Genomic DNA, 24,910 nt, shown 5'->3' with positions numbered 1-24,910 from the left:
AAAAGTGTTTTGCAGCCGAAATAAAAAGATTGTCATTTTCCCAATATCACAGGAATATGAAAAAATAAAATCAATCCTCCCCTCAGTAATAATTGCAAAATACAATATAAAAATACTTCATTTTAGTTCTATAATGACCAAACACTTCTTGTCAAATTCCCTCCGTTCCTCCAAGAATTGTCTTAATTCTCCCTCCTTCAAATTCAACCGTGGGTGCTGTGTCCATCATATATTTATTGACGTTGTACTTACTAGAAATTAGGTAAAGGTGGTCGGAGGCATACGCCTTAGTGAGGGTTATTAGAGGATTTTCCCAGTAATGGGGTGTATGTAATATAGAACTGTTTTTAAGCCACAAGATTTTGCTTCTCCAAAAACAGAGACCTTTTGAATTAATCTTAGGGGAAGTCACCCCCCCCTTTTTTTTAGTATTTAGGTATCGTAAGGTAGGGGTTCGGCTTATCCCTCACTCTGGAAAACTCACCCCCGTGGAAAATCCCCCTTCCTCTTAGGAAACTATCCCCAAACGTAAAATTGAGCTGCCAAAGCAATATTAAGACAAATAAAAAAAAAACGGAAAAGGCATAGATCAGCTATTATAAAGCAGGGGTAGTTGGTTATTGTTTAAACAGTGGGGGGGGGGCAGATGCTTAAAAGACCGCATTGCAATGCCCTAATTGTTTAGATCTCCATGATCCTTAAGATAAATATATAAAGGGGTATGAGGGAGTAGGAATTATTCTCTCATCTCCCCTCGTTTAGACTAAGCCGTAATAAGGGCACTGAGGGGTGATGCCTCCCTTCTTACTGTAGAAATATGTTCCTGGCATTTATTTAAAAAATTTATTAGCTAAACTAATTTGTTTAGCCAATAAAGTTTTAGCTAATAAAGAAAAAAGAGGGGTACGTTTGATGTTTGGAGTCCAGTGGCGCGAAACTTTCTGGGACTATTTTATTGGTCAAGAAGATCATAAACATTTTGCAATGGGAAGAGGGGGGACGGTAGGTTCCCAGAAAGGAGCCACAATCTTTTAAACAATTCAATTTGAAACTTACAGCCGTATGTCCTTCGGCAAAGGGAAACAATTTACGAAAAAAAATCAAAGGATTGGTCCCTTTGAAATTGGTCCATCCTCTAACAAAGGGGGCTCAAAAAAGGGCTGAATTTTTTCGATTGACATAAATCTTATATGAAATCTTGGGCTAGTGTAATTCCAATGCAGATGGGAAAAAATTGCTTCCCCTCAAAATGCAGCCCAAAAAATGCCATAATATTTTCCCATCAACTTCAAATAGAAGGGGCTATCCTAGAAACTTCAGAAGGGGCTCATTCGAATGGAAATTAAAGTTCTAGCGTCCTTGTTAAAGGTTGAAACCTAATGGAGTGTAATAAAGCTCCCTCTCTGTTCCTTTTCTCCTATCTGTCCCTTCTTTAACCCTACGAAATCGAATTAAAATTCCGAGATATTATTTTTATTCGGAAACTTCTAAATGTCATTTAGTTTGCTTTCAGGTTTGATATCACACCCACAGTTCCAGTAATAACCTATATCTTACCCTTTATTACAACTTGACCCCCCCCCCCAGAGACACGAAAAAAGAATTAAAATAAAATTAAAATGTATAACTAAATACTCTAGGATATTCCACAGCACATATGCTAACTATAACTGGGAATACTGGTAGAATTTTCCAAAATTCCTTCATTTCTTCATTATTTTTCATACTTTCTCTGTGGCTCCTCAATTTTGTACGTGGGGGAATTTTCCACGAAGGGGGGAGGCTCAGAGGGAATGTGTACAGCACCAGTAAATTATAGCTTGTATAATCGAATCTTGGACGTTTCCGCGTTCTCGACATGAGTCATATTATTTAGGACTCATGTTAGCTAAAATCAGTTTTATGTTACCAGTGGTTAAAATTGCACTGCCGTCTTTTGAAAAATTCTACAATCTGCTCGATTAAGATGGAGTGAGCCCTAAATTATTTACAAGTATTTTTAAAGGATTTTAAAACCGTGGTTTAACGTGCTAAAAGTGGATTAGAGGTGAAAATCTGAATGCACTGAGTGGTAGATAATTTTTTCCATTCTCTTTTATTGACCTGCTATGTGGGTTTAACTAAATATTAAACAAAGTGTAGTCCGAGAAGCGGTTATTTGTCCTAGTCAGAAAAAGTTACAGGGATCTCTACCTACCTGGAACGTCTCAGTATCCTCGTACTTTATAGTAATCACGTGCTAATTTGGCATAGCATTCCATGTTCGCCCTACATTTGCCAAGAGTTCCATTTTAATCTACCAGTCTCCTTAGATGCTTTTTATTATTGATTTTCTACTTCAACTAGGAGAGCTATTTTTAATATTTCAACTTTTGTGTTTAAAACCTGTCACTGAGACTGGGCCAAGAATAAGTGAAAAGTTGTTCGTGTCAGCTACACAAATTGATAAATGAAAGGAGAGGGAAACAAAGACGGGAATTTAAAGGAATAAGTTTTGACATTCAATTACCTATTGTACCAAATTATATTGGAATGAATGTCTTTTGGACCTGCTTCTTGGTTCTAAAATGCGCTTTGCAGTATTGCATATATATTTTGGATGTTTTTACGTTTCTGTCTAATAAAAGGACTTATCCCTATTTTAACTTTAATTTGTGTGGTCTTCGAAAAATACCTGCGGCATATATATAGGAAGATAGATCAAACAAATGTATAACTGTAAATTCAGCAGCATTTTGTTTGCAATTGTAAGAAGAAGTTTGTGCCGCTGTCTGATAAAAGGATTTACCTTATTTGAGTTCGAATACTTTGTTTTATTTAATGGTTTACATCACGACCTTTTTCACTTTAATTGTCAAACTATTCGCTTGTACTAGTCTCATCCATTAACGTTCCACCACTCGTGCCTTCTCATACTTAAGCCAGGCACTAATAGGAGCCGAATTTCGCGTCGGCTACCGCATTTCATGTTGTCCAATGCACAAAATCAAGGTTTGAAAGTTTATCTTTCTGGCCGACAAAGTGTTGTTTGAAATAAATAGAAGCTTCATATTGGAAAGATGGATCACTGAATGTATATTGAATGAGGAATAGGTCTGACATTGATCGATCTATCGTACAATAATTTATTGGGACAAATTATTACTTAAGTGTGGCTGGTATATCGTTCAACAAAAACACAAAAGCAATTGTGAGCTCTATGAAAAATGTAGGAAATTACGGGCAATATTGACAAAAGAGCTTGAGAAAATATGTTGTTTTTTTTATCTTTTTGTATTTTTTTTCGAGAAGGATTATCGCTGATGAATGTATCGTTTGATTGCTTTGTGTTGTTTTTTTTTTAATTTTATTTTCTTCACATACAAAACCAACATACATCTTTTACAAAATGTTGCCGCACTAAGAAAAACTTTATAGTTTTGTAGACGTACGGCAGTAACAAGTAAAAATATATATTCCATTGCAAATCACAACATAACCATAATCAACTCAAACTTCAAATCAATCTCTCTTGTTTAAACAAGCAACACAATATTCACCCCCCCCCAACAAAAAACTGTTGGTGATCGTATTGAGCCATTGGTCCTAGGGTACTGGGATAGGGTTCTCTTTTGCGGAAATAAAGTTCTAGTATCCTTTTTAATTAGTAAAAGAAATTCGCTACCAGAAAGCTATTTCTCTGCTATTTTGTGGCACAAAACAGCAATTTTGGCGAAAAGAGGGTCAAAGGAAAAAGGGAAACAGATTTGGCACTAGACCCTTCAATTCAAAGTAGTGGTGGTGATCTCCGCTTCTGGGTCCTTCAGCCAGGAAGTGTAGTATGAGGCTGGGGACCAGCTATCCTGTGCTTTCGCACACCCTTCATGTTTTTATTTCCTAGATTTCTCCAGGCATCCCATTTAGAGCTGGGTCGACTCTAGCTGCCCTTGCAGAGTCACGTATCGATATTCTGAGACAGTTAACCGACTGAAATTTTTCGCTAAAGAATATATTGGGATTCCCAGTTACAAAAGCCATAATCCTGCACGGTGGCACATTTGTTCCTGAAGATACACAAAGCCCACACATAATAAACGGTTGATATAGACGATTCTTTAAAGCTTCATTTAAGTAATTTTATTTGAGGTTTCACACGATTATGCAAAGTATCATATAATTGCGCGTCAGCTGTTATGGAGGAGGGCCTGAAGTCTTACAGGTGTGCTTTTATGCTTGAATTTCCTAACTTTTGATGAGTCTTCAGGAGGCGGGGTGAATAATTATCACTGATCTACCTTAATTCCAAGAAATATTTTTGGATTAAAGTTGTAGAATATGTACTGTCCGACAATAGTAGTAGTATCTCTCCTTTTACGGTAGTAGTATTTTTTTACTTCAACTTAAAAGTCTAAATTCACATGAATACCTGCTCAAAAGGGGAAAATTTTCTTCATGGGGGTAATTACTACTGAGAAATTTGCAAGATTTAAATGTGGTTATTCTCGTTAGAAAGATTCGTTAGAAGTATTTCTCTAAGAAACTGTCGAAATGATGACCCCAGAATGCATTCTTAATAGTTCCGATCCCCCCCTCGCTCTTGAAAAATAATTGAAGAAACCCCTTTTTCAGGGATGATTATAATCCCTGAAGCATTTATACACGACTATTAAATTGTATAAGAATAGGGATTGAAAGTTGCTCTCATCATGGTTGTAGCGGTAGCTGCAACCTTCCATAGAACGAACCACGACCCATAGTATATAAAATTAAAAAATGCGCTAAAAAACTAGCTAACGAGAAAAAAGTTCACCTTTATGAGACGCTTGGATCAAAAAGTTTGGAGCAACAAACTGCAGATATGGAATAACCCTTGCCAGTAAAACTGAAACTCTAAAAGGAAGTTTGGATTGCGGTATTGGTAACAACAAAATAAAGTATTTATGCCGATTCTAAATATGCTTAATTTATTGATTTTCAATTTGTTCATCAATAGCTATTAGCAAATAAAAATTTCGACAATTTTTTAAAAAAGGGGTCAAATTTCCACCGAAAAAGGAGTGAGATTTTGACTAAAATTGTAGAATCAAACTCAGCATGTATGTGAATCCTAAAGGCACTGAATGAATGGATGAATGCATGTAGTACCCATCAATGAAAAAACAAATTGAGTACAAAAAAGAAAAAAAAAACAAAACAAGACACTAATTCTTCTGACCCAACCATCTACAAAACCACCTACAAAATATGAAATTTCTTATATTCCCAGAGAAGGGGGATCACGCCTGCGTGTTTTTCCCCTAGGGATAGCCATAATAAAAGAGGATTAATTCCTATGAACATTTAAAGATCTAGCCCCCTTTTTAAGTAACAAAAGAGACTACGCAATGGGAAAGTGTTACATTTTAGCATTGGGCTAAAATGCTTTCCATTAAGAATTCTAAGAATTATTTAAAACTTATTTGTGTAGCCTCGTCAGTCTCAGAGGCCATACTGGCTTCCGGGATACAGGGTTGCCACAACGGTCAGTTCCTAAAGTGCTACAGTTGCTCAAATTAGCGTGCTACACAGCAATTTTCGGTGATATAGTAAAAAAAAAATTGACTGTAGTAGTGCTAGTTAGAACACTTTTGTGCCTATTTTAGCATTATTTTAGTAACACTGAGCACGCACTACGGTGTTACACATAATAAAATAGTGCTACAATAGCACTTTCGTACTACAAGTGGCAACCCTGCCAGTATATCAGTCATCCTAAAATATGCATGCAATCCATTAAGAATGAACCGTTAATAATTGACCGTTTATAAAATAAAACTAATTGCTATTGGATTTCGCGTAGCTGCAAGCCATCTGTTAGAGTGTTCTCCAAGGGAATATTGTAGAGAGGATAGCTTACTTTAGAAAATTACACTTCATTTCGAAAAGCAAATCTAACAGTTCATGGTAACGAGCTGTAAGTAAGGAGCGATGCGGCTCAATAGTATAGTAACCGAAACTCTAAGAAACACAGTCTTGATAACAATAGATACATCAAAAGAATCGAATTTTGATGTTTATTTGAAATATTTAAAATTCATCAAATTTAATGGTACCCATCAAAAGTTACGAGCCTGAGAAAATTGCCCAATCTTGATGAAGATTACTTCATCAGACTCGCCATAACAGAGAACCCTATTGAAGAGGTTTCAAGCTCCTATGCACAGAAATGTCGAATTTTGATTTTTTTTGTTTTGTTTTGCCAGAAGAAAGATCACGGATTCGTGTTTTCGCCGGGAGAGATCATATCGAACCAGTGATCGTAGAAGATTGAGAGAGGGCTCATTTGATTGGAAACCAAAGTTCTAGGGTTCTTTTTAAGTGACCAAAAATATTGTAAGGCAGCTAGCCCCCTCCCACGCTCATTTTTCCCATAGTCATCCTATCAAAATTTTTAGATAGCCATTTTATTCAGCATAGTCGAAAAATCGAATAATTATGTGTTTGAGGATAACTTGACACCCCACATTCCCCCGGGGAAGAGCTGCAAGTTATGAACTTCGCCCATTGTTTACATATAGCATTGTTATTGGGAAATATATAAACATTTTCAGGGGATTTTTCTGGTGGAAGGAGGGGGGTACATGCGAGGATCTTTCCATAGAGGAATTTTTCATGGGAGAAGGAAATTTTCCATGATGGACGGGGAGCCGGATTTTACAGCATCATTTAAAAAAGGATCAGAAATTAATTAAGAAAAAAGAACAAGTTTTTTCAACTGAAAGTAAGGAGCAACATTAAAACTTAAAACAAACAGAAATAATTACTTATATGAGGGGGTCACCCCCTCGTCAATACCTCGTTCTTTACGCTAACGTTTTTGTTAGTACTTTTAAAAAAGCTATTTGTTATAATTAAACGACCTTTGTGATTCAGGAGTCATTCTTAAAGTATTGAGACAAAATTCGAAATTCAGCGTAAAGACTGAAGTGCTGACGAGGGGGTAACCCCCTTCATATACATATCTGTTCGTTTTAAGTTTTAATGTTGCTCCTTACTTTCAGTTGAAAAAACTATTTTTTTATTTAATACACTAAATGAGCTCTTTCTCTTGAAGCATTGGTCTACTAAAGTTGTTATTTTTTGTTTGATGAGGTAACGCTTGCAGCAGAGTTTAGAAAGCTCAACTTTCGAACTTTATGCAAAGATGAGGCTCTTACAGGGCGTCAGCCCTTATTGAAAACGTTTAATCAAAAATAAAATTTAATACTGAATCATTTTTAATAACAAACAATAATTTATGAAAAAAATATAGGGAAAATGAACTCAAAGCCCTATCATATTTAATTTGGGTAAAAACAAGTATGTAATGGTTTATATTAGAACTTGCGGTTGAAATGTGAAAGAACGATTAGCTAATAATATGAAAGGAGAAAAGACGCTTAAATTCTAAGTCCAAATCTCATAAAATGTAATTGTTTTACTGCCTAATGTAAATTGTTGTACATTGACCGCAAAAGAAGAGATAAATTTCAAATAACATAAGTAGGATCTGGAATGCGTAATAGATCGAAACAGCTAAGGTATCATCCGTTCTTAAGGTGGTAGGGGGTTATATAATTAATAATTTTCATTTAATCATAGGCGTACACGGGAGGAGGGTGGAGACAGGAGAAATACCACTTCTGTGATTAATCAATTTTTTTCCGGGTGAATGGAATTTGAAGTTTTGACTAGTCTTCATTGAAGTTTTAATGTGTTTACATGAAAAAAATAAAATAAAATTAGGTTTGGTAAATATCCGACTACGTCACTGCCTACATTGCAAACAGGAAGTTCTAAAAAAAGGAAAAAGCCCGTAAAGTGCCCGCGGTAAACAAAGACACATTTATAATTTGGATTATATTGTTTAAATCCAATTTGGAACTTGGCGGTTGACTTAAGCATAATTTGTTTTCCACTTACTTAGACTAAAAAACAGTGTTGACTAAGAATGTATGTTTCCTGGAGATTTAGGCAACTTTAGACCGTAGATAGAAAAAACAATAGTCAAGATTCTTCTAAATTTTGCGGTCAGATTTCGCCGTTAACCCAGAATCAGCCTAAATTTCAGAATGGAACTTTTGCAATGCGAGAATGGAATGAACAGACACTAGAAAGATTTGGCGTCTATTCCTTGTTCTATCTCTATGTTTAGACAATTAAAGACTCGTAATAACGGAGAGACTGAAATTTGCTAAATCTACTGCTTTTCGCCTCGAATAATGCATACCGAAAACAGACCTAATATATATATATATATATATATATATATATATATATATATATATATATATATATATATATATATATATATATATATATATATATATGTAAAAGTAGAGCACAACCAGAGAAGTGTCGATGCTTGATGGGGCCTGGGACAAAACTATCCCCCCCCCCCACCTTCTCCAAAAAAGTGAACTATCAAATGACTAATGCCCTTGCCTTGAAAACACACTTTGTCGCGTCACCCCGCCCCCAGTTACGGCGTCTGGACGACATCATAAGTAGAAGGTTAGGTCTAATCCTGAGGACAACCAAACAATATTGTACGTAAAAATGATAGAATCCTCATATGCCAATTTAGGCAAATGCAGTTTAAAAATGATTGTTTATAATAAGGTTTTATTTTTAAGACCTAAACGTATACCTAAGTATACGTTTAAAAACGAATGCACCGCTGTGTATTCACGAACTCTGAAACTGTTAGATTACACCAATAGCTTTTGACAATACTAAATCGATTAACGATATAAGATTTTTTTCCGGTACCTTTTAGCCCTATTTGGATCAAAATGGTTCCAGTCGGCTTTGCTGTGGCGTGGCGCGATACCCCTTTGTTACCTAAAAAGGGAACTCGAACTTTAAGTTTTCGCTTATGAATAAAGTCAAAAATAAACTGGGAACTTTAGCACTAATGTCAAACAGATATCCGACGTACACGCATCGATCCTTCTATTCCGATCTGGGAATGTCTTTTGGCTTCATAATTTTGTAGGTAATTAGTATTAGTGTACAAAAAAAGAGAAAAGATAATGAGGCATTTATGAAGACAATGAATACCGAAGTTGTACAATTCATGTTTTGTTTATATTTTACCTTTATCCTTTGAGGAGATGTAGACTGATATCTGTAAATTTAAAGTTTATATAATGAAAAAATTGACTCCTCTTTACCAAAGACTCCCAGATTGGTGATAATACATAATTAGATTTCTCCTCATTTTTTTGTGGTGTTAACATTGGGCTGTTTATTAATCATTTTCGTATTATTTATGCTTCTATAAATATACATTTTGTTATTTATTTTATTTTTTTTTTACAATTTCGCTATGTATATATGCATATAATTTTTGTGCTTTGACTTACAGACTAATTATATTTTGGGAACGTGAGTGTCATTTTCGTATTTTTCTTGTACTCTAGATATTGGTATTATTTTGTAGATGTCTGCAGGTACCAAAGAGGAATGACTTGTAAAAATCTTGTGACTCAAAAACTTTTTCGTCTTTTTACTGGTTTAATATTCCACAAAGAGGAACCAATGAACCAATTGGGATTTAAAATGGTAGGGCTATTAGTGCCTATTACCGACATACGCTTAAGGAATAATGTGATTGGCTTATGGAAATGCCTCATAGACGTAAACCCATGAAATTAAAACTTACATTTTACCACAAAATTTAGGCAATTAATCTCGCTTTTCCTCTTTGGTCTGACCTTAAGGAGGAAGGAGTTGAAAATGGGGAAAAGAATAATTGTTCGCCCCTTTAATTATCAGAAGAGGGTCTTTTGACCCATGTTGAAGATAGGGAGACATTCCTGTGTTTTTAGACATGACATTATTTCTAAGTTGGTTCTTATGATTTTTTTTTTTTTTTTTTGTCATATTTTAGGCAATGTGGATTTTCAGCCAAAGAAACCATCCTATCACCATGATGAATCTGTTCTTGTCCGGACTCCAGGCGTTGTTGGAGTCATAGCCGATTTGCTTAAGGTCAAAGAAGAAACACTCACCGCTGCTCTTGTGTCCAAACGAGCTCGGGCTTCTGGAGAGACTCTTGTTATCAACTATCGAATGGCTGAGGTGCGTTGCCCTTTAATTAATTTCAGAAAAGATTTGCTGAAAAGAAAAATACAGGCAACAAACAGGAAATGAAAAGGCTGATATCGCGTTTTGTGTCAAGCAATAATTAACAAGCAAACGAACTCAAAATACCAGTAAAGGAAAAGAAGGAAAAAGCAAAACGAAAATGATAACAAAAAATATTTTTCCCGAAAACCAATGTATATTTCTGTGAAATGTTCTGGACCTAAAATCTGGAATTCTAAATTCGTTTTAACTTGAAACAATCACTTTTTAGAGGGATAAATTAAAAAACTTTTTCCGAGGGCAAAGATATACAAGAACTTTGATGCAAATCTTTGATTTCCCTTAGAGCCTCAGCGGAAGGGGTACTGGGAACCCATATAGGTTACGTGTTTGTCCGTCTACCCAGGGCTAAATACAGTCTGAGACACAACTTAAAAACTACTTTTACAACAGAAAAACAAACAATGCTGAAGAGTAAGCTATAAATATTATAAATAAGTGGAGCAATGGTTTTACTGGAAACTTGGACTAAGTACTCTTTATAGTGGGCACCCTGTTTTTGATTAATGTAAAAAACCATAAGGAGTGTGTCATCTTTGGGAAATTTGCTTCATATTAAGGTCAGTTCGTATAAAAAACGCATCTACTAAATGCTACAATAGGTTACAATTAGGCCACATCTACCATAGGCTACTGAAACATATTTCGCTAGTAGCTTTTTTCGTCATTTCAGATATCAGCTCTAGGGGAATGTATAGTATGCTCCATTGGTCTCTATTGCCTCCTCAGAGGAAAGACAAGTTCCAGCGTTAACAGCAAGGCCAAACCTCGTCACAAATTGATAATAGTTCGGTTGTTATTAGTCAAAAGTCGGTACCCACCCTAAAGGCTATATTATTGATTTTATATTATAATTTTCTTATTAATTATTACTTATTGCATTAGTAGATGATTTGCATAATAAATTATGCAGTTATAAATTATGCACAATTAAATTATTAGTATTGCATAATAAATTAGGATTACTTAAATATTAAATTGTCTTCTTAAAAGGAAGCCTTGCAATACAAAATGAATTAATTTTGATATGGAGCCAAAGTTCCGCTGAAATAATTGTCAGGGTTTTTAGAGAAAATTTCTGTAACTATGTCAAAAAAATAATCCCTAGAGATGGCGTTACTAATGCTCATGTGATCAGTTTGTTTAGTCTCGTCATTTGAGGGAAGTATCTGGTCTGTATCTTTGACGGTTCATTTTAAATGAAGATAAATAGACTATGACATTTTCTTCTCTCTTGTTTCTTTTTGGAAATGAAAAATACAAGTATTCAAAGTCTGTTTTCAAATAACTTGTTTCCCATAGTTTATTATCTTGGAGTTACTTCCTTGACTGTGTTATCGTTGGGTAATTAAAACAGATAAAATAAACTTTTATAATTTCCTATGCTGGGGAGGAGTATTAACGGTCAGTAACAGTTATAGACCTCATAACCTTGGGTGGGACATATACAAAAATTACAATTGCGACAATTTTTAGTCAATTAAGTACCTTAACAGGAGTACAAAATATAAAATAAAAGGAGTTTAATGGCAGAATTGCTGGGTAAGCAGCTGCCCCCCCCCTCCTGCCCAGACCTAGAATTGCCACTGTTAGCTGTGAGCTGCTATTTAAAAAAATAAGGAATAATGAATATCCTTAGCTCCTCATTTCCGTATATGCTTGATAATTTTAAAGTTTTATTTGACCAAGAAAGATGAAGCAAACAGACTGGAGATAAAGCAAGCAAGCCTGGCAATGAGCAAGAAGATTTAGTCGCCAAAGATCGATTATTACTCTGGGATCTGATCATTGAATTTTGATTTGTGGCTATCATGTGATAGTGACAGTGTTTTATTATTGAGGTAACGAAAGGACAATTAACACCGTATCCCGGATTTTGCGGGGGGGGGGGGGGAAGAAAAAACCTTCATATACGGAATAATTCTTGTTCTTTTTAAGTCTTTATGTTGCTCCTTACCCTCAGTGGAAGAAAAACTTTTTTTATTACTTAATTCAGTAATATCCAGCAAACATGAATAATTTGAACGGAAATAACTGTCAATTAATAATGTTGAGGGGTCTCTAATTTCAATCAGTGCGAAAAGTATTAAGACGGCCTTGAAGGGGAAAAAAGAAGTCATACCTAAAATCTTCGCTAGGGTGTGCTCAACAATATCTTAAAGTTTCTTGGCAATCGGACGAAGAATGTAATAATGCATACTGGACAAACAGACAGACACACATAGGCCACATTCATTTTTGTATAATTATAAATATATTTCAAAACATCATCAAATTAAAAATAACAAAGCTATTAAGGTTTTGGGTGAAAGCTTTACTTCTATTGGTAGTGCTACTTTAAAGGCTACCACATTCCTCTATATAATATAAAAACGGCTAAATTACGCATAATCTCAAAACTATAAACAGATTCAACTGATAAAAAATATTGTTAAAAGTTTATAATAATGGTTTCCAACCGATTTTGGGCCATGCCCCACATAGGCATTTCTGAAATCCTGATACCCCCCTCACATATTTAAGTAATATTTAAAGTTTCAAATGCATCTGAATGCGACCTCATTCACCTGAAAACTTTTTTTTTTCAAAATCAGGACTATAAAATATGGTCAGCCGAAGGGTTCACATCTTGGACATGACCCATCAAAATATTTCTACGACCCCTGGTGCTGCCTCTTTGCCTCGTTGGGAATGACGATTTGAGTATGATTTAACTTTTCAATAATTCCAGTGTGAGTAAATGCATGCATACAGTACGTATGACACGATAAAATAGTACAAGCTAATAAGCTGCCTGAGGTCCCACAGGAAATATTTTCTTAAGGAATCACTGAGCAGAGAATCTAGCTATTTTTTTGAAAACAAGTTTTAGTGTTTGTTTCCCACTGAATAGAGACATAAAAAGGCCTCCAGCGAGACTAGATATATATTTGTTTTTCTTAATTCTCCCGAGAAGGTTTAAGTCTTAGTGGTTTCGGCTAAGATATACTAACACTTTTATCGACATGTACATGCACTTATATTTCCTTTTCAGGCGGTAGGTGCCCGTGACGCAATGGCCAAGTGTCTGTACGCCGCTTTGTTTGATTGGATAGTTCTTCAATTAAACCACGCCCTTTTGGCGAAAAAAGAACCGAGCAAAGGTCATTCTGGATATAGCATTGGTGTTTTAGATATATTCGGATTTGAAGATTTTGGGAATCATAACAGGTGAGTATTTCTTGGCTATCTACTTTAATTAATTGTCATGGAAAGAATAAATGCAATGAGCAAGTGTTTATCAGTTTGTTTTTGTTTTTTCGTTCGATATTGACTGCAACGTCCTAGTAAAAAGAAGAGGGAAGAATTCTGTCTTTAATGGCTACAGAGTATAGAGTTGGAAAAGCCTTTTAGTATGGTCGTTAAAATGCAACTAAATATCTTCTGTTATAGCATTCGTTCTCGAATTATTGAGTAAAACATTATATTGTATTGTAAAGAGTTGTATTGTGATGGCCACATCTCTCTTTATATAGGGCCATTTTGTCTGTTTTGATCTCTAACGTAGCCCTCTACTTTCGTCTGAAGAAAGACCTGTTTTTTTTTACATATCACATACTCAGCTTCACACCTCTTTTTTGCTGTAGAACTTGTTTTCTGTTTGCTGCATTTGTTATCCGTATATTATTCAGGCGGTTGGGATACCATTTCTTAATGACATATTCGTGAATTTTTTTTTCAAATATATCTCGTATGTATGAATCCCTTTCGGATAAGGGGGGGGGGGAGAAATTAAAGTCATTGAATCAGAAAACTAGACGAAATCGTGTATCATGGCTGCAATAACAACTGGAACCTAGTAAAGAGCGAACAACAGCTCGTAGTAATCGAAAGTTTTAAATGTGTTTTAAAAAAAAAGGTCTAGTGAGAAAAATTTCTCATTTAACAATGGCCAAGTATGATAATTATTATATGTCGAACTTAATTAGTAGAAGTTTCGTATGAAAATAAATTTTTGAAAAATTACACTGTTGGGATTGCCTTTGTCAAAAACCCTGAAGAGGGAAATTACACTGACCCACCTTGAACAATAAGGAAAACCACTTTTTTGGTAGGATTACAGTGTAAAACTTTCCAGAGGAAATTTTAACTAGCAAAACATTTGCCAGAGTATCTATTCATAATTTCTTTTGAATTCGTCCTTTTTTTCTTTGGTGACTCAGTTTCAAATAAGAAGATTTTCCTGGATTTTTTTTTGGGGGGGGGAGGGGGGTTGGAATTGTCTGGTAGATTTTTCCATGTGTGTTGGGGGGGGGTTCTGTTGGACAAATTGTTCACGAAATTTTCGCAGGAGAAGCTTTTAATTGGGGGTGGGGGGCTACAGGAAAAAATATCCACGAAGCCGGTGATTTCTAGCATGATTTGAAAATATAAAAGAAAGTTCTTTTTAAAATAAGAGTATGCTAAGGAGAATCCTTCAGGTAGAGACGCCCGCAAGAAGTTTCTTGGGGAATTTTCAGCGAAGATGGAATTGTATGTGGGAATTTCCGGGGGGGGGAGGATTTACGTGGGAAGAACTTTTATGGAGGAGTTATTCGTGGGAGGGGATTTTCCATGGAGGGAGAGGTGGATTTCCCTGCATTTATGTGATCTCTTTTTTAAAGAAGTATTATTTTTAGCTTTGAGCAGTTTTGCATCAATTATGCAAACGAACATTTACAGTCATATTTTAACATGCATGTCTTCAAATATGAACAAGAAGAATATAGACGAGAAGGCCTAAAGTGGGTGGATATTTATTTTGAAGACAACACTGGGTGTCTGCAGCTTTTTGAAGCCCGACCCAATGGACTTCTCTGTATTCTTGATGATCAGTGCAGGTATGATATTGTTTAAAAATTAGAACATATGCTTGGATACATATTTACTTTGATTATATATATTTGTGAAATTACTGAAAATGATGAGAGTTAAAAAGGGTCATTGGTATGAATTTTGAAAAAAAAAAACGAAGCAGAAATAGTCTTATAGCTATAGGTAAGGACTTTTTTCTTCAAGCCATTGAGAAAATATTCAATTGCATCTGAAGAGAGAGAAGGGGTTTAAAAAAAATTAGGATGAAGGTTTCCAAAATAAAATACAGAAGTCGTAAAATTTGAATGGTTGATAAAATAAGGTTGTAGAATTTTATTTGGGCCTAAGCAAACCAGGGGCATAATTTGCTATTGGGCATGGGCGAAGGCAGCTACCCCTCTAAGACTTCAGTTTGCTCCTCCCCCAAGACCTTACATTACCCCTCTCCCCAGATCCCAGTTTGCCCTTCAGCTGAAATTTTCTTTCTCCAACAATCTTGTCAAAACTAATATAAGCCTGCATGATTCAAGCATCCATCGAAACGGGTCAGTTTTCCTTAGTGCATCTTTACCTTTTTCATTACTATATGGCTCATTTGTCTGTTTTGCCTGTCATTATCACTGGATTTGAAAAATTGCGCCCAGCTTTGTCCTCCCGCCTTCCACCAGGATTTAACGAAATTACGCGACTGAAGAAAACGAAATGATTACTTAATGTTTCTCAACCCTTGCGTCAATTTGCCCTTAGACGTGGAGACAAAATAAAAAGTGCAGTGCTTGTCCTCTGGATGTTCCTAACGTCTAGACGTAAAGACGTTTGAGACGTAACTAATTAAAGCCTTTGCTGATAACCTTAATTTCTAATAAAATTGTATCTTTTGGTAAGCTCCCAAATTGTTAGAAACTAAGTTTTATTACTCCTATGAAAAAGATTGATCGCAAGCAAGATTCTAATTGTGTCCGTCTCATCACGTTTACCCCCCCCCCCTTTCTCCAAATTATATGAAAACCTTTTAGCTGAGTTGTTGAAAGTAAGGAAAATCTCAAATTTTGACTCAAGGCAATTTGGTACCTTATATTTTATATCCACAACTCACTATCTTGTTCAAATTATGAACACAATATGTAATAGACTTGAATAATGTTTTATCTGTCTGAACCTTATAGCAGTGGGCGAAAAGCTTTGATTTTATTAAGCACAGTAGACTGGTAGAAAAACAATTAATTGAATTTTAACTTGGCCACTATTTAATTAGCTTAATTCGTCTTTTTTTTTCTAGCCAAACACAATTAGTTAAATACCTGAAGATATATTTTAATTATCTTCCAATTTACAATGGTGTGTCCCAAGGAATCCTGTCAGGCCCAATTTCATTCTTCATAATGATTAACAGCACTTGTTGAGGATCTGACTGTCTTAGAGACTGTTTCAAAATTTAAGAGGTAGTCCAATGGATATCCTAGAGCAGATATTACATGAAGCTGTTACTAATGATATAACACTCAATCCTTCGAAGTTAACAATCTTAAGAATTAACCTTTTTAGAACTCTCCTTTCTATAAATCGCCCCCTCTCCCTGAAATCATTGGTGTTGCCACCGTAAGTTCTTTAAAATGGGAGTATCATGCTAAAGATATGTTTAAACACGCGAATGCCACATTATCCCTCTAGGAATTTTTTCAAGAGTTTAAATCTTCACAAAATTTTGAGAATTTTTCTCTCACAATCCTTGAGTACCTGCCAGGTTTGGTATCTGAGTCATTCCGGCCTAAGACGTTGCGACAGAATGAAGCCAGTAGAAAAAAATATACCTTAGAACTATCGAAATTAATTACCTGGGAGTAAAAGTCCCTTTTATTTCCCTTCTTCATGGAGCTAATCTGGTTGCCTTTCAGGAAAGGAAAGCAAATTTATGGGAACTTTTCCCTAGACACCTCACCCCCTCTTACACATCACCTCCCTCATTTTGCCTGAACAAAAATCTCAATTTTTTTACTAATCAAATTTTTGGTTTTAAATTGAATTTAAAAAAAGGGAATAGTTGTGGGAAAAGTCAAAGTCATGGCCAATTGTAGAAAAAAGCCAAGACAGATTGTCTGATTAAGTGGGCATCAAATGCAAGGTTAATTTTACCCCTTTGATTGCCGTTGTTACTGTCTCCCATTTATGCTACACCTCTCCGTGCATGCGTGTCCCTTCACAATGCCGAACTAGAGTCGTACCTGTTGGAGGTTCTCGCTGGGGAACACACGCAGGTTGACTACTGGTTGACTTACTTGAAGATTTTCCTCTCATGCATGTCACTCTACAATGCTGAACTAGAGTCAACCCTCTCATGCTAATTCACGGTGGGTTCAACCTGTTGGAGGTTCTACCTTGCCTTTTTGGCAATTATAATTGCCAATTGACAATTGTCGATTATAACTGACGAAGGCAAATTGTTTATATGCAGTCCAAATTTGCCTATATATCTAGCCAAATTTGCCTATATATTGGAAGATATTGTCAATATATCCATACTTTAAGCGGCGGGCAAAGGCCAGATGGGATGAGGGTCTGACTGTCTAGTATTTATTAGTTCATTTAAAGAATTTGTAAAACCTTGGTTCGTGGCTTGTTTAGAGCAATGGTCTAAGCGAGCCACGACATTAGGCATCCGTGCCTCTGAGCAATGAACATGGGCGTGAAAAAAAAGACTATATTGTTGGTATACGGTTAGCGATTGATTACCGCTAGAGAGATAGGCTAAACATTCAACGGCCTTAAGCATCCGTGCCTTAAGCAGTGAGCATGGGCCTGATGGAGTTTGACATGAAAAAAGGAAATATATTGTTGGTACATGCGTAGCGGAGGGTTACCGCTAGAGCAGCAACGCTCAAACGCTAGCCACGGCTTGAAGGCCTCCGTACCTTTGAGCGATGAACATGGGCATGAAAAAGGAATTATATTGTTTGTCTATGTTTAGGGATTGATTACCGCCAGAAAAAAATGGAATATGGATGGAAATAAGAGTCCAATCCAAAGCCTACAAGGGCATACAATCCCGACCGGATCCAGTGTCATTAGGGGGGGGGGATCTTTGAAAACGCTTAAAGCGGAGAGATCAGGATGGAACTTAGTGGGAACAATAAGCACAAGTCCAAGATAGGTGACTGATATAACTGGACCGAATTCGCTCTCTTTGGTGGAGTTGGGGGGGGGGGGGAGCAATTCGGAAAAATTAGAAAAAATGAGGTATTTGTAACTTACGAACGTGCGATCAGATCTTAATGAAATTTGATATCTAGAAGGATCTTGTGCTTTAGAGCTCTAATTTAAATCCCGATCAGATCCGGTGACATTGATGGGAGTTGGAGGGTAAACCGGAATTCTTGGAAAACGTTAAAAACGATGTATCTTACGAGTGGGTGATCGGATCTTAATGAATTTTGATATTTAGAAGGACCCCGTGACTCAGAGCTCTTATTTTAAATCCCGACCGGCATTAAGCCTCTGATTTTCCTTTTAAAGCAATCCATTGATTCTTAGAATTTTGCTAGAGCTCATACCATATGAGTTCTTGGCTCTTGGCTCTTCCGACCTCGCCACAAGTGCCATAAGAGCTCTTAGCTTTTGTTTTGTTTTATTTTCCTTTATTTGACATTAGAGCCTATAAGACGTTTGAATTAAATACTCTGATATATTAAGGAATGCCCATGGGATTAAAGTCAAATAACTTTTCCTCATTCTTCTATGTCGCTAGTTATCTTTACTCCTTAGTAATTTATAAAATATTTCATATAAAACAATCCTGGTGTATCTTTCAAACGTCGTGAGCAGAAATTTACACAAAAAAGTTCTTTTGAGAGGTGAGAAGATGTAGAGCGATGAAGGTCCTTTAAAGATGTGTTTTTGAAATAATGAAAATCTTGCAATCTGAGATTCCAACGGGGTTCAAATCCTTATGTTTGTTGTGATTCCTCATTTCTCGCTCTTTATGCTTTTTTTAGCACTTTTAAAATAACTTGTTATTATTCTAATTAAACTACCCTTGCGTTTCAGAAGTCTTTCTTAAAGAATTGGAACAAAAAGTCAAATTTTAGTGCAAACAGTGAGGTATTTAGGAGGGGGAAGCCCCCCTCATTTACGTGATAATTTCTGTTTGTTTTAAGTTTTAACGTTGCTCTTTACTTCCAGTTGAAAAAACAGGATTTTATTATTTAATTTCTCATCGTTCTTTAAATAATGCCGTGAAATCCTCCACTTCCCCAGAAAATTCCCCTTCCCACGGAAAGATCCTCTAGACAATTCAATCCCGGATGCAACTCCGGAGAATTACCCTTAACATCTCTAGATGTAAAATTGAATTGGCACAGAGAAAGTAAGACAATTAAAAAGCATGTTGTGTAGAAATTCTGTCAAATTCCCTCAGTATAAAATATCCTTTGAAAAATCCACCCCCCGGGAAACTTCCCTCTACCGAAAATTTTTCCCCGTAGAAAATCCCTGAAGCAGGAAATTTACCCCCCCCTCCTTACCCGAAAAGCTTACGCATGCTTCCTAATAACAAATACAATGGACAAAATTTTATAACTTAGACATTTCCCCAAGGGCTGTGGGGGGGGGGTCAAAAATACAAAATTCTACATTTTTACATATTAGAAGGTGATACATCTACAGTAGGGTTCTCGCTGGATCGTAATTTTCATTAGGATTATTTGAGTTGAACAATCAAGAGTGCTTTTCCCTATGTGGATAAGTAGCGACAATTGTATTTATTATATTTGGTGGTAGTTTTTATTTGTTTTTAGATTAGTTTTCTTTTAATTTTCTATCTTGTGCTGAAGACGCCTTGTTTTATACAGGCGAAATATCCGCGTTGTTTTAGTCTTTTAATTCTACTGGCCGTCGTCTCGTTTGAAGTTTTCTTTTTGTAGAATTTTATCTCTCTTGATTGTTTATTGTCATGTCTGGCCAGTTCGGCTTAAGAACTTTCATTATTTGAGTTTTAGGTGGTGTCCCCCCCCCCCTTTTCGAAAAACAGACAAATTTTCTTAGACTTCTTGGCTTTCAAGGGTAATATTAAACTTAATGAATCTTATATATTTGGGATCAGCATAATAAGCCTATTCTGATATATTTATAGATATCAAAATTCCATTTTTAGAGTTTTGGTTACTATTAAGCCACGTTGCTCCTTACAGTTACCACGAACTGTTTGGTATGTTTCATTACATATAATCTGGGTGATACATAATATATCAAAGTTGTTGATCAAGCTTGGAATAACTATTAAAGGACTACAAAGAATAAATTTTTTTTTGCGTCATGACATGCAAGGGAAATTCTTTTTTCGTTTAGAGATAAAAAAGTCACAAGCAATGAAACATGGTTAAAAAGTTTTATAAATAGCACATAAAGATCATAAATCAGCGAATAATTGTGATTTTTATCGTTTGCTGGCGACAGGCTTGCTACTTGTCCCTTTAAAAGAGAAGCAGCAATTGAAACGTCGATTTGAAGCCTTATGCACCAGCAATAGCTCCGGAGGACCTTTATCGTTTATCTTTTTTAGACTCAGCAACTGAAACGCCGATTTGACGCCCTATGCGCCAGCAATGGCTCAGGAGCACCTTTATCGTTTGTCCTTTTTTAGACCCAGTAACTGAAACGTCGATTCGACGCCACCCTATGCGTCAGCAATGACTCAGGAGGACCTTTATCGTTTATCCTTTTTAAACCCAGCAACTGAAATGTCGATTTGACGCCCTATGTGCCAGCAGTGGCTCAGGAGGACCTTTATCGTTTATCTTTTTTAGACCCAGCAATTTGACACCATAAACGCCAGCAATGACTCAGGAGGACCTTTATCGTTTACCCTTTTAAGTACCAGCAACTGAAACGTCGATTCAACAACCTATGCGCCAGCAGTGACTCAGAAGGACCTTTATCATTTATCCTTCTTAGACCCAGCTACTGAAAGGTCGATTCGACGCCCTATGTGCCAGCAGTGGCTCAGGAGGACCTTTATCGTTTATCTTTTTTAGACCCAGCAACTGAGACGTCGATTCGACGCCCTTTGCGCCAGCAGTGGCTCAAGAGGACCTTTATCGTGCATTCTTTTTAGACCCAGCAACTGAAACGTCGATTCGACGCCCTATGCGCCAGCAGTGACTTAGGAGGACCTTTATCGTTTATCCTTTTTAAACCCAGCAACTGAAATGTCGATTTGACGCCCTATGCGCCAGCAGTGGCTCAGGAGAACCTTTATCGGTTATCCTTTTTAGACCCAGCAACTGAAACGCCGATTCGATGCCCTTAGCGCCAGCAGGGGCTCAGGATGATCTTTATCGGTTATCCTTTTTAGACCCAGCAACTGAAACGCCGATTCGACGCCCTTTGCGCCAGCAGTGGCTCAGGAGGACCATTATCGGTTATCCTTTTTAGACCCAGCAACTGAAACGTCGTTTCGTCGCCCTTTGCGCCAGTAATGGCTCAATAGGATCTTTGTCTTGTCTTATGTCGTTCGCCATTGTCAAAATACTCAAAATGCACATGGCTGAAATTATGTCATATCTTAGAAAAGTATATGTTCTAATTAAAATTGGGTCTCAAGCTGAAGGAAGATTTAAACTCATCATTAGCTTTTTTCCTCTTTTAAAGTAGAAGATGACTGTCAAGAGTTAAAAAAAAAGAATTTTTTTTTTACAATACAGTTTAAACTAATTTTAGAATGAACAAAGAAACATCATTGTCGAAGTCAACGCGAAAAACGAAGGTTTTTTCTTTTGCTGATCCCACAACAAACACGTACTTGAACGGGGACGTACACCGAAATGACCGTCATAAATCAATCAAAGACGACTAAAATCTAGTGCAGTGGCCGTAGAATAGCCGGGAGGAGGCCTGGTCCCAATCCTGCTGAAGTATCAACAACAACAAAAGTATAACAACGTAGTGGTCCAGATAAGATAATATTCCAATTAATAGGACTCGAGCCCCTTCGTTCGTTTATTTTTATATTTTCTACACCAGTTTGTGTGCAAAATGTTCCAAAGCTGCCTGTAGCAGAACTCCAAAAGCTGCCCACAATTTAGCAGCACAACTTGTGTTTTGACAGCTTTCCTTGGAGCAAAAAGTATTTTTATATGTAAAATTTGCAGAAAAGTAACAAATTAATAAGCCATAACAATGTAACTAGCCATAAATTTTACACTCCATAATTTTATATGTACCATTTTATCAGAAGTACTGTATCATATTTACTCTAATACTGCTAGTGGAGTGTAATATACAAAGTCTGAAGTATACTATATATAGCTTACTACTGTTACTTTATGGATGGAGTTGTACACTCTAATCCTATTGGTATTGTAAAAAACAATGCATACCCACCTGTATGCTTGATACTCATTGATCACTATACTACAACTATAAAAAGCACAATTTGATTTTCTGGGAGAACAATATTAATTGGCACTTTCAGTTGAAGAGAAGTAGAATAAGTAAAAACTTGTCCACAAGGACAAATGATTGAAACTTAATGAACTTTTAGTTTGAACAATTTTTAAAAAGCAGCAGCATGAGAAGAGATATATCTCTTCTTGCAGAAGAGAGAAGAGATCCATACATCCAGTGAGAAGAGATATTTCAGAAGAGATACATCACCCAGTAAAAAAAAGAATATCAAAAACGAATACACCTCTTTTTTGTTTTGTAGTGGCTCTTATTTAGAGTTTCTGTTCCTGTTGGGTCGAGTTACTTACAGTTCATTACCATAAACTGTTTGATTAATCCTCAAAACACAGACATCAGTGAGAAGAGTAAGAAATCAAGACCGTTTGAAAAAAAAAGTCTGAAAATAATACAAAACTTTACAAGAAAACAACCTGGAAGTAATAACCGAATTTCTGCTTTGGGATGTAATATAAAATTTTTTATTGACCATGTTTTGGGGTTACTTCTGTTTTAATCAATTATTCCCAAAATTTGAGTATAATCTATAGCTTAATTTTGCTTCATCAAGAATGACAGAGGGGAGGGGCTGCAATCTTTAAGGTAAGAGGATTATATTTAGGAAAATTTTTGAATCACAAGTCCAATTGTACCACAATTATTTTTAATTCTATTGTTTTTATCTCAGGATTAGCTTTCATACACGGTTAATAATTGATCAAGCATTAGAATTTGTGGAGGAGGTATGCATATGAATTTAAAACAAATTCCAGTGCCCTATTTTGAGCAAATATCTATTCTTTAAAATTTCATTTCCTTACTTAACAATTTTCCTAGACCATGAAAAGATCCTAGATCAAGTATGGACGCCTCAATCAAGCATGCACTCAAACAAGCATGGACGCCTGCCAAAAAAATTGCAGGGGAGGGCACCAGAGTAGCAATGGTGATGGGAAGAGGAGGAGGGGAGTACAACTGATGATAAAAGGTTGAATGCAAAATAAAATTATCAAGGAAAAAAGGAAAAGTAATTAATTTTAACATACCAAATGAAGCAAAAGTCAGCAAATTTTTAAATGGGGAAGATTCCTGGCCAAAAGATCAATTTCTTTAATTGGTACTTATATATTGTATCACCAGAACTCAAGATCTGAATTTAGGTTAATCCTAATGAAAAATGAGAAAACATGATGAAAATATAATACTTAAGAAACAAATCTGGAGTATATATTTAAACATTAGAAGGGGGGCCAGACTTAAACTACCCAATCCTCCTCCCCCCCAATGTGTAAATATATAGCCAAAATTATATAATTACAATGTGTTCTGTCACCCGCCACTTGTTTTCCACTGAGCATAAGCTAATTGTTTCTTAATACAGACAGATAAAACCAGTTTGTTCTTGAGTTTTCCCACGGCAGAAAATAGCTTGTGCTTTGACAGTTTTTCTTTGAGCAAAAAGTGTTCTTATATGTAAAAGTGGCATTTTCATAAAAAATCTGCCAAACGAATTTGAAAACTGCCAAGTGGCGTTGCTACTTTGATACATCACTTTTTGCACGGAAGTTGTTTTCCTGTTGCAATTAATCAAAATTGAATTCACGAGTTTCACTTTGCTTCACTGTTTTCTTTTTATTTTTTATGCTGTTTTCATTTTGTAATTTTCCCGATGCATGTAGTGAAACTTAGTCTAGTACTTTCACTTTATTTCAATATTTTATTTTCTATTTTCTTTACTATTGTCCTTTTTATTTTCATTACTTTTTTTTTAGTTTTCCAGACGCAAATGACCAACCTATAATTCACAATTTACGCTTTGCTTACTTTTTTTTTTTGCATTTTCTTGCTATTTTCTATTTTAGTTTTCCAGGTACAAGCAATGAAACTTTACTAGAGTGTTCTCTTCATTTTTTTTTCTACATTTTCTTTTTCTGTCTTAGACCTCTAGGTGCAAGTTATGAAACTTTACTTCACAAGTTTTACTTTACTTCACTATTTTTTCTTTCCGTTTTCTATTATATTTTCTTTTTTAGTTTTCTAGGTGCAAGTAGTGCAGAAGTTTCGTTTTACTTTCACTGTTTTCTTTCTGTTTTTTTTCCTCACTATTTTTTCTTTTTTAGTTTTCCAGGAGCAAGTAATGAAACTTTACTACACAAGTTTCAAACAGCCCATAAAGATGACGAATATTATGAAGTACCGCAGAAGCGAGAGTCTGCCTTTATTGTTCGCCATTATGCTGGCAAAGTCAAATATCAGGTAGGCCTCTCTTTTCCTTGTCGCTTTTTAGTCTTTCTTTTTTTTCTGTTTAGTTTATTGCATAAAGATATCCCAACCTTGAATTAAGGACAATGTAAACCATTGTAAGTATTGATTAGATTTAAATTGATTATATTGATGAGCCGTCTCGCTAATAAGTGTTAATTTCTAGAACCCTAAAGGACAGCGTATAAAATAGAAAGGTTAAAGTTAATCAGGAGCCAAAAGGTTTAAATTC

General features: G+C 35.8%; 1 protein-coding gene across 6 annotated transcripts in view; it reads left to right on the top strand.

The window, feature by feature from the left end:
• Window positions 1-24,910, top strand: part of LOC136038070 (unconventional myosin-IXAa-like) — a 266,020-nt gene that overhangs the window by 110,406 nt on the left and 130,704 nt on the right. For all 6 annotated transcript variants that reach the window (XM_065721055.1, XM_065721054.1, XM_065721050.1 and 3 more), the window contains exons 8-11: window positions 9,893-10,083; window positions 13,184-13,359; window positions 14,808-15,008; window positions 24,537-24,672. In XM_065721055.1, coding sequence (XP_065577127.1) covers window positions 9,893-10,083; window positions 13,184-13,359; window positions 14,808-15,008; window positions 24,537-24,672 — 704 coding nt within the window. The remainder of the gene's footprint in view (window positions 1-9,892; window positions 10,084-13,183; window positions 13,360-14,807; window positions 15,009-24,536; window positions 24,673-24,910) is intronic.

This window comes from Artemia franciscana, chromosome 17 (assembly GCF_032884065.1).
Source record: "Artemia franciscana chromosome 17, ASM3288406v1, whole genome shotgun sequence".
Lineage (NCBI taxonomy): Eukaryota > Metazoa > Arthropoda > Branchiopoda > Anostraca > Artemiidae > Artemia > Artemia franciscana.
The sequence above is the reverse complement of the archived record's forward strand: the minus strand, read 5'-3'. Positions and strand labels throughout refer to the sequence as shown.